At 33.7% G+C, this 11,257-nt stretch overlaps 1 protein-coding gene and 1 long non-coding RNA gene across 2 annotated transcripts; one reads left to right on the plus strand and one right to left on the minus strand.

Moving 5' to 3' along the window:
- Positions 1-5,727: 5,727 nt before the first annotated feature.
- On the minus strand, positions 5,728-10,674 carry LOC136219219 (uncharacterized). The gene is made up of 3 exons (XR_010684077.1): positions 10,233-10,674; positions 10,051-10,124; positions 5,728-6,308 (listed from the first exon to the last, which is right to left on the minus strand). It is a non-coding gene; the product is annotated as an uncharacterized lncRNA (long non-coding RNA).
- On the plus strand, positions 6,779-8,686 carry LOC136219218 (premnaspirodiene oxygenase-like). Its single transcript, XM_066006506.1, has 2 exons — positions 6,779-7,737; positions 7,876-8,686. The coding sequence occupies exons 1-2, from the start codon at positions 6,850-6,852 to the stop codon at positions 8,497-8,499; spliced, it is 1,512 nt and encodes a 503-aa protein (XP_065862578.1). The 5' UTR covers positions 6,779-6,849; the 3' UTR covers positions 8,500-8,686.
- Positions 10,675-11,257: the final 583 nt, after the last annotated feature.

Below are 11,257 nucleotides of genomic sequence, written 5' to 3' on the forward strand. Positions count from 1 at the left end.
TTTTGATAGTGTTTCCATTGCAGCTTGGATTTCCGCTGTTACTCACTACTTCTGGTTGCTATGGAAGACCCACAATGAGTCATTTTTTGAGGGCATTACCCCCAACACTCACACTGTTCTTCGATTGCTCTAGAATTCATCAGGGAATCAAATGGCATGAGCTTCGACCATATATACTTTCAATACGTTGATTGATATCCATGTCTTCAGGGAGTGTAATATCACTAACAGGCCGCCTACAGCTCTTTCCATCTCGGAAGATCATCGGAAACGTCCTCCCGCGACCTGGATAAAAATTAACACCGATGGTTCGTCTTTTGGAGCTCTTGAACTAGCTGGTGCATGGGGTATTTACAGAGACAGCCGAGGTATTTTTGGGGGCTCTTTTTCTTTTGCCATTCCATCTACTTTTGCATATGAGGCTGAGCTCTGGGAGCAATGTTCGCCATTGAAACTGGCTGGGATTGAAGGTGGCTAAAACTCTAACTAGAAGTCGACTCTATGTATGTTGTCAACTTATTTTAATACAGTTCCACTGGATTCCTTTGCGTTTACGGCCAAGATGGAAGAAATGTTAATCACTCTGCTCCAAACTACAGTTGGTGATCACTCATATATTTTGCGAAGGTATAAGATAGCTGATTCACTTGCCTGCCACGACGTTACTGCTACTACACATCTTTGGTGGATTTCGACACCTCTCTTTTACAAATAGAAAATTTATGATGATTGTAATAATATCACTCAATTTCAATTTCATTAGCTTTTATTTTTCCTTTCCGGGCATGGTCATGAGTTTCATACACACTCTACTTCATTTTTTAATAATATCGAGCCTTGGCGCAACGGTAAAACGTTGTTGCCGTGTGACCAGAGGTCACGGGTTCGAGTCTTAGGAGCGGCCTCTTGCCAATTAAATTGGCAAGGGAAGGCTTGCCCCCAATACACCCTTGTGGTGGGACCCCTCCCCGGACCCTCGCTCAGCGGGGACGCGTAATGCGACCGGACCGCCTTTTTTTTTTATCGAGCCAGGTGGTGGTTTGTTGTTTGGGGATGTCAATCTAGTTGGAACTCTTGAGTTTCTTCTCTTCTGCCTGCCTCCAACTTTTAATTAAAAAAAAATGGTTATATGAACAAAACCTATGATTTTATTAAAATTTAACTTTTTCCTAACAAAACTATGGATAGATAGTCTAATTAGTTGATTTTAACAAAATAATTTTGATCTTTCAAAGATAATTTAATATATTCCAAATTACCTTGCTAGTTTTTAAAAGATAATTAAATATATATTTCAATGTTGATAAAATGTCCTAAATTTGCAAGAATATAAAAAACAGATCTTTTTAGATCTAACAATACCTTCCAGCAAAGATGCTGAATTTTCTGAATAACATTTAAAGCCTTGCATATGATAATGTAGATTATATATATAATTATTATTATTATTATTTTTTGTCAGAGATCCAAATTTGATATCACAAATAAATAAATAAAATATATTAGGGTCACAATAAAAAAAAGCGTATATCAAATATAAAGTACGAGACTGTCTGGAGGACGAGCTCCTAGGACTCGAGCAAGAGCAAGAGAAGATCAAGCAGAGGGCCTTCCCTTCCTTCTAGTGTGCCTATCTATAAGTAGTTTCCAGGTTTCCTAGACCCCCGGATATCCCGATTGTAACCTCCTGAACTTATAAAAAATGATTAACTCTCTAAATTTATAAGATGTCTAATTAACTCTCTTAACTTATTTGAAGTGGGATGAATAAAGTTTTGGAAAAAACAATTTTTATAGTTTTAGTGGGTGTTAGTTTTAACTTTTCGGATGAGCGTTTAGTGTTTCACTCCAAACCGCAGGAAATATAACGTTTGGTTAGGTTTATATAACCGCAGCGTTTAGCGTTTTCTCTAGAAACTGCAGCGTTTTGGAACGTTTCACGAAAAGCTCTTTGAAGCTCTTCATAAACAGTTGTTTGTAGTTATTTGTTATTGACAAAATTATCCTTCTTTTTTCCACAAAATATGTTTATTCTTTAATATTATTTATATTTCTACAACATAATTACCGAAAGAATAAAGTTTTGTTGCATTAAATAAATTTTTTATTTTTTTATATAGATTAGTTTTATTAATTTGTGTAACACATTTTTTTATTTTATAATAGGATAAGGTGCACAAATACCTATAACATTTATAGCTAGGAGTAATTTTACCGTTAACATTTACAATTGTGCATTTATACCCCTAATATTGGTAGCCAAAAGCAATTTTACCCCTAACTTGACAAGTTAAGTCAATTTGAGAAATAATTTATTAAACTGTTTTTTTAGTCATTAATATTGTTATCTACACTTCACATGTGCACCATTTTATCATCGTTAGTAACATATCACAAACATATGATTAGACATGATTTTTTTTAATATATATATATATATATATAGTCTTTTGTACGAGTTGGACAAAAAAATTCAAATATTTTACCAAATTTATAATATTAATTTTCAATTTTATTATTCAATCCAACTTGTTAATATTAGGAGTAAAATTGCACACTTTTAGATGTTAAGAGTAAAATTATTCCTAATTGTAAACGTTATGGGCATTTTTTCACATTTTCCCTTTTATAATTTATACGTTGATTAATTTAAAACATATCCATTTTAGAAATTGTAAATCCGAACAGGAACAGTTCAATATAATTTCACCAAACACTAGTAATTAAACAACTAATAACAAACAGCTAACAGCAACTGCTGACAGCTTACTGCAACTACAAACAGCTAACAGCAACCGAAACAGCTATTAGCTAACAGCTGAACCAAACAGGTCCAAGTAGCTGATATTAAAAAATTTCAAACAAAAATAATCATAACTGTTAATACATATCTCTTTCCCTCTCTTTATTTGAATTCTACTCTGATAATTACACTTCCTAATTATCTATTAGTTAGTCATTTATCTTATATGTAATTTATCCTATTACGGTTTACTTGTGTTAGAGTTATAAAGATTTTAGATTACATCTATTGTATATATGATTCTCATGTAACTCATTATTCAATATACAAAAATATACATTTCACTAAATACCTCGGCTTTACAGTAACTTTCAATATAACCTAATATTATATATTTTTTATTTCCGAACTTTTAAAACTTTTATTGTGTTTTTACCGAATACCCATCATCTTTTTCTCACATCACTTTTCCCCACAACAGATTCTATTGACCTGAATAATACCAAACAGACAGTAAGAATCTCTTGAAAATGTTGTTACGTGTTAAAGCATCTCCAATGCACTAACCCGTCAATACATCATCATCGTGTTAAAGCACATCTCCAATGCACTAACCCCTCAACTCAACCCCTGATTACATCATCATTGCGAACCCACTCATTAAACTCTGTTTCATCCATTATCCTCCTCTAATTCATTAACCTCTCAACCACTTAATCATTTAGAGCATCTCCAACAGACTCTTAGTGAACTCTCTAAAAATAATATAAAAAATTGACTCATAGTGATTTAAGAGTGACTAAGATATATCATCTCCAACAATGCTCCTTATATTCACTCCTTATTTATTATTTTATTATTAAGATTATTATTTATTGTTACATGACCAATAGTGTGAGGAGAGAGATTCATCAATAATAAATTATTATTAAAAAATAAAGTTAAAAGCCACTAAGAGGTGGAGAGAGGTTCTCTATTAATAGAGATGATGGAGAGGCTCTTAGTGATTTGAGGAGCCACTAAGAGGCTGTTGGAGCTGATTTTTTATTCTCCCTCCTCATATTTTAACTTAAGACCAATTTAAGAGACTGTTGGAGATGCTCTTAGAACATACTATTAATTTAATCATATATTTATTACTTTCAAATTAAAAAAAAAAAAACTAACCATCGACTACACATAACCACTAGCAACTTTGATCCTCAGAAACCGGTTGATGTTGAGGTTAATCCATAATCTCTCATAGGGGTGCAAACGAGTCTTGGTAGTTCGCAAACTATTCGAGCTCGGCTCGGTGAAAGCTCGATCAAAATTCGATTCGATAGAGCTCGACTCGAGTTTGGGATTGGCTCGAGCATTAACGAGCTGAGTTCGAACTTCCCCAGGTTCGGCTCGAAAGCTCGCGAGCAGGCTCGATTATTTTTAATTACTATATATATTTCATTATATATATATGTTTAATATATATTTCATTGGTTATTATTAGTAGACCTGGCAATTATCGTGTTCGAATCGTGTTCGTGTCGTGTCATTTCGGGTTCGTGTCAAAAAAGAGTAAACCCAAACCCAACCCAAAAACTTTCGTGTCAAAGTCGTGTTAACCTGTTCGGGTTAGTGTCGATTTCGTGTCGTGTTTTCGGATTACATGTAATTTTGTTATGCATATATATTAATAATAACTCTTAAAAATATAAGAAGATATGGTACTGTTTTTAAACATTTTATATCATTTTTAGATTAGTATGTTAACAATAATTATTGAAAAGTTCGATAATATCATGTTAGAGGGTCATGTAATGTGTTTATAACAATTTAGGAAATTCAAATCAATATTTGCAATTAATAATTATAATTTTATTATCTTTATTAATAAAGTGATATAAAAAACACGAGAGAATATAACAATAATTTTCAATATCCGTGTCAGTTTCGTGTTTTCGGGTTGACACGAAAATGACACGAAAATTAACGTGTCATTTCGTGTCGTGTCAACTTTCGTGTCGTGTCATAAAACCCTAAACACTAACACTAAAAAAGCATGTCGTGTTCGTGTCGTGTCATCGGGTCGTGTGTCACTTTGCCGGGTCTAATTATTAGTTTCATCACAATTCACAACTCAAATAAGATTTAACCCATAAAAAAGTGACATAAAAAAGCTTAGACATTTGAGTCTTTAGGTAGACAATTACGTTTTGATAAGGTAAAATACATTACAAACTTTAATATATATGTCATTGTTTGAAAATTTTCTCCGAAGTTGTGTTTTCCGATCACAAGTACCATATACTGTTCTGGAATCTCAATAATAACATGATTGTTTTTCTTTATAAATATTTTAAGCTCATATAGAGTATGTTATAAAGCTTTTCTGTTTTTTACGCTACTTATTCTATGCATATATGATGAATTTGGTTAAAACTCGTTAGAAGCTCGATAAAAGCTTGGCTCGGTCAAAACTCAATCAGATTCGATCAAAGCTCGGCTCGATCAAAGCTCGATTCGAGAGGGCTCGGCTCGAGATATTAACGAGCCAATACCGAGCCTCCTAGGGTTCGGTCTCGGTTCGGCTCGGTTACACCCCTAATCTCTCCCAATGGAGAGGTTATTAATGGGAGGTTAATAACCTTTTGATTAACCCCATTGATGATGCTTTTATAATAAGGTTGTAAAAAACGTTAAACACTAGTCAGACGGACATGATCCTCAAGAATTAATCAAGGATTAGTCAGGAATTAATTGAAAATAAATCGAATTTGTATTTTTATATTTTTTATTTGTTAATAAACGAATTGTTGTATAAATTATTTCAAAAAAAATTGTTGTATAAATTCAATTAAAATATGTATTATACTATTTAAAAATAATAATTTAATATAGAATAACACGTATATTGTAACACATATCTCTAAAAACGTGCAAAAATCAACAATTCAACAATAATATTATCAAAACAACTCAAACAAATAAAATATAATGTTGACAAGTAATATAATTCACTAAATGCTATAAAAATAAATAGATAACACAAATTATAAATCAAAATATCCAAAAAATAATAATAATAATAAACACAATTCATCCTGACAGCCAAGGTGGCTAAAAATCACCTAGGGAGCTGAAAACCGCCTAAACGGATTCATCTGGAAAAATCTAACAAATCTCAATTTCTAGTGTCTAAACGGTCCTGGCTGTCTTATTTTCTTTAAGGCTGTTTTATAATGAAATGCAGCAATATCCTATTCAGGCATTAATTTCTTCACCATTTCCAATGCCCCTAATGAAAATCCACCTCCCCTCTTTCCTAATCCCGTTGACTTTCCTACTCTTCATCTAGAGTAATTGAGCAAACATACCATGTGATCCCATCTCACTGCAAAATAGAATTCTTTTTTTGGTTTTAAATAAAATTACCAACCCTAGCTCAACAGCTCCATTTATGTATTGGGATGAAATGCAATTTCCTATCAAACCATTAATTTCTTCACAATTTCAAATGTTCCTGATCATGGAACTCCAGTTCGTCTCCTTCCCAATCCTTTTCACTTTCCTGCTCTTCATCTTCTTGCTATTAAGAATATTAGGAAAGAAAAACTCAACATAATTAAAATATGTTGTGGAAAAAGTTGGTTGACTGCAGCTTCCCACATAATTAAAATAGTATTATTTAGTTCATACACCCAACGTGGGATTACAATATACATAAAAGATTTGACTGGTTAGTTACTTAAAAAAAACAAAAGATTTGGTTCCCCCATAATCAAATATTATTTGGTTCATAGATCCAATGTGGGATTATTATTTTATCAAAAAAAAATGTGGTATTATTATCTAAATAAAAGATTTGGCTCGTGTAACATGGCAATCATTTAATATGGTTAGCTACTAATTATTTAGTGAGCTTACTTGTTGAAATGCCAATAAAAATGGACGTGATATCATTTTAAAAGAAAAAACAATTATAATTAGTGACTACATGCACATGATGAGATCCCATCTAACTAAAAAACAAAGCTAGAATGGTAGTATAAGATGAATTGTAAAATCCTAATCAACCCACAACTTCCTTTCTTCCTTCCTTTCTTCACTACTTTCCAGTTTTCCTGATAATGGAATTCCTCCAATTCCCAATCCTTTTCCCATTTCTAATCTTCATCTTCCTGGTATTAAGATTAATATTTGGGAACAAAAACTCAACCAAAAATCTACCACCAGGACCATCCAAGTTACCTCTAATAGGGAGTATCCACCACTTAATTACCACCTTTCCCCATCACCGCCTGAGAGACTTGGCCAAAATCTATGGACCTATTATGCATGTTCAACTTGGGGAACTTTCAAATATTGTCATTTCTTCACCTGAATTAGCTATGGAGGTGATGAAAACCCATGATATCACCTTCGCTCAAAGGCCCTTCCTCCTTGCAGCCAGTGTTGTAACCTATAATCATTTAGACATTGCTTTCGCACCCTATGGAGGCTACTGGAGACAGATGAGAAAAATTTGTACAGTCGAGCTACTGACTGCAAAACGAGTGGACTCGTTCAGATCAATCAGGGAAGACCAAGTATCAAAACTCATTACATACATATCTTCCCGTGCTGGATCACCTATCAATTTCAGCACAATGATTAATTCTTCCATCTATAGCATCGTTACAAGAACGGCATTTGGAAGGGTATGGGAGGGAGAAGACATATTCATACCAGCTGTTAAAGATTTAATAGAAGCTGGTGGAGGTTTTACACTTGCTGATGTGTATCCTTCTATCAAACTTTTTCGAGTGTTAAGCGGAATGAACTCTAGACTGGACAGGCTTCATAAAAATATGGATAAAATATTACAAAGCATCATGACCGAGCATAGAGCTACAAGGACAACAGGAAGTAATCACGCTGAGGGTAATGAAGATCTTGTAGAAGTGCTTTTGAATCTTCAGGAACAAGGAGACCTTCAATATCCTTTAACAGATAACCATATCAAAGCAGTCATACTGGTTAGTACTCATGTTTTGTGTTTTAAGTTAAATATTTAAAGATCAAGCATGGAAAATTGCCTGATTCTGTTTTTCTGTTAAAACGTGTCCATATTTTGAGTGCATCACTTTTTCAGCAAGTTCATAAATTTATTTCAGAACATGTTTGTTGCTGGCTCTGAGACATCATCGACTGTTATGGAATGGGCTATGTCGGAGCTGATGAAAAATCCAAGAGCAATGGAAAAGGTACAAGAGGAGGTGAGACGAATCTTTGGTACACAAGGGAACGTTGATGAATCGCGCCTTGATGAACTTAACTACTTCAAGCTGGTAATAAAGGAAACTCTAAGATTGCACCCACCAATTCCATTGTTACTACCAAGAGAATGTCGGGAGAAATGTTCGATTAATGGTTATGAGATTCCTCTGAAATCCAAGGTTATTGTTAATGTATGGGGAATGGGAAGGGATCCTAATTACTGGAATGAAGCTGAGAAATTCAATCCAGAGAGATTCATAGATAGCTCAATAGATTACAGAGGAACTAATTTTGAATATCTCCCGTTTGGTGCTGGAAGAAGAATCTGCCCAGGAATAACATATGGTATGATTAATGTTGAGTTCCCACTCGCACAGATGCTGTATCATTTTGACTGGAAACTGCCTACAGGAATGACACCAGAAAACCTTGACATGGTTGAGATTTTTGGTACTGTAACAAAGAGGAAAAATGATCTCCACCTAATCCCCATTCCGTATCGTCCTTCACTTGTTAAGTAAATCTATAAAGTTCTTTAAGTGTTAGTTTGATATATGACAGCATATATATCAATAAGGAGCAAAGCTTAGTTGTTTTTCTTTCCGTAGTGTGGTGAAATATGCTAGAACCTCTCCTGCTAGCAATAATGGTTCAGCATATCATCCTACAAGCAGTTTAAAGTTTATTTCTATTTCTTTTCTGTGTAAAAATATCGTGATATTTCATTCTATATTCATGCCATAGTTGTTAAATAGAGATTCGACTCATGACTCGAAATCCTCATTTTGTTAATCGGGACTCGTGAATTGAACCGAATCCTAAGATTTGGATCAGATTCAAAATATTATAAGAAAATAAAATATTAACCATGTCTAAAAATGCAATTTAATATCCAAATAGAAATTATATCAAGTTATCAACCAAGCACTTAAATTAAAATTCAAATCTAATGCAATCCTAATAAAACTAATTGCCAAAGAATTCTTCATCGTAAAAAGAATCTTCATCATCTTCTTCTTCCATAATCAGGCTTTCCAATTCATTTTCTCCTACATCTTCTCCATTATTATCCAATGTTAAATCTGCAATCTCCTCATCTTCAAGACTAAGCAATTGATGTATTTCATTTGTGTAATGGAGGAGAGTAAGAGGATTTTTTGTTGCAGAAAACGAAAAGAAAACAAATAAAGGAAGTTGAAGAGAACGAAAAAAAATAGAGAAGGACAGTTGAAGAGAACGAAAGAAATAGAAGAGAAAAAGATAAGAAACAGAGAAAGAGAAGGAAAGAAAGAGTTGAAATTTATAAAGAGTCTCCTAGTTTATTCCATAACTTTTTAAGTAGTTATGAAAGAGAAAGCCAACTGCTCATTTAATAGAGATACTGCCAAAGCAATCTCCCGGAGCATTTCATGTCCTGAGCTAACTACTCAGTTATGCACACGTTTTTTACTCTTTTTAAATTAAAAACAGTTTTTTTTAACGGAGTTCATGAATCTGACTGAATCGGTGGATTTGGCCGATTCAGCCGATTCATGTCCAATTAAGTATGATTTCGACTCGTACCATAGATATGACTCGAAATCAGATAGAATATCGAATTGTACAAGTCACGATTCTAACAACTACAATTCATGCTATTTGCTACAAGTAATACACCCGACCGATAAAAAGAGGGATGCATACCACCTCATGGGAGATGATTGGTGTGTATTGCTCTGGTAGTAATAGTATTGTAGTTCTCCTATTTGATATTCGTTGTGCGTTTGAAATAAAAGATAAGGTACTACGGTAAAACTAGATTCAGATAGCACTAGCATCCATCAATCTGCTAACTCTAACTATCTCATTATACCAATCTGGCAACACAAACGCCAAAAGTGAATAATAAATACAAATTATAGAAACAAACAATAGACAGCATATCAGTATCTCAGTTCATGTTACTCACAGAGATCAGCAGACTCAATAGATTTCACATTTTATATGTAATTTGTAGAGTAGAACAAATCATGCAAGACATAATCAAAGTGAATATCCATAAAAACTGGAACTTAAGGATCAATTAGGTGTACCTATTCCGAGTCAATCCAGCTCCTAATCATACCAAAATTTCAACACCTCCGCCATTAGCGTCGTAAAAAAATAACTGCATAAAACTCCATTCAGCCCGTCAATGATTAATCCAAATATACAATAATCACGCAGTTGCCTGAAATTTACATAGAATTTAAAACTTATAAAAACCATGAAATACCTAATTAGCCTGTTGAAAGAGAGAATTGGTGAGGTTAGAGACACAATTCTTGAAGACGTGAATCCTCCAGGAAGTGATGTGCCAGCGGCGCGGTGGCGGCAACGATCGGCCTCTATCTCATGAGGCAGTAGCTGGAATGGAGATGGATGGGGAGAAGAAATTGGGAGGTGGAAAGAAAATGAGAGGGAGAGAAGAAAGAAGAAAAAGCTAGCTAGCAGGACAAAAAGAAAGAGGAGAAAAAGAGAGGAAGGGGCGACGGCTGGCGAGGTAGGATGGGGTGAGGAACGGTGCTGCCGGCGGGCGAGGAAATGAGGGAGACAATAGGGGCAGGCAGCAGGCTGCTAGTATTTCACCTAAATTGAAAGATGAAAACAAACCATGTTTTTTTTTTGAAGAAGAAAACAAACCATGTTCATACGGTATAAAAAGTTGTTTGAACTTTCAAACATAAACTAAATCTAAATCTATATAATAAGGGAAGCACACAAAAATTACAAGAAGTTTTAGATGGATTTGGGCTTAGTTGGTACTCTAATACTAAAGGGAATAAAATAACACTCTACCTTAATCTATTATTTATTATCAATTACTAACCCGTTAATTAAAGTAATAAGAGAAAGTAAGAGTTACATGAATATAAAAAAACATAAAGCAAATTAAATCTAAAAGTCACAAATAAACTTATATATAAAATATGATAGATACTATTCCACCATTATATTTATTAGCCACCGAAAATCAAAGTCCTCATCGACCTTTTATTTTGACTATGTATTAGTTTTGTTCTTCATATTCTTATAATATAATCGAATTTTGTTCATACTTCAAATAATATAGTCTTATATTTTTTTTTTGAAGAAAGAAAATTCCATTAATCAAGAACGAGCATCAAAACATAGAGTTTCCTGCAATCAGACCGGAGCATTAGTCAGTGCATGACGTGCAACGACATGTGCTCTCATATTCACTAGTTTAGGTGTGAAAGACACTTTAAAATCGTGCATGCTATTTAAAATGACCTTACA

The sequence above is a fragment of the Euphorbia lathyris genome, chromosome 2 (genome assembly GCF_963576675.1).
Source record: "Euphorbia lathyris chromosome 2, ddEupLath1.1, whole genome shotgun sequence".
In the NCBI taxonomy this organism is placed as follows: domain Eukaryota; kingdom Viridiplantae; phylum Streptophyta; class Magnoliopsida; order Malpighiales; family Euphorbiaceae; genus Euphorbia; species Euphorbia lathyris.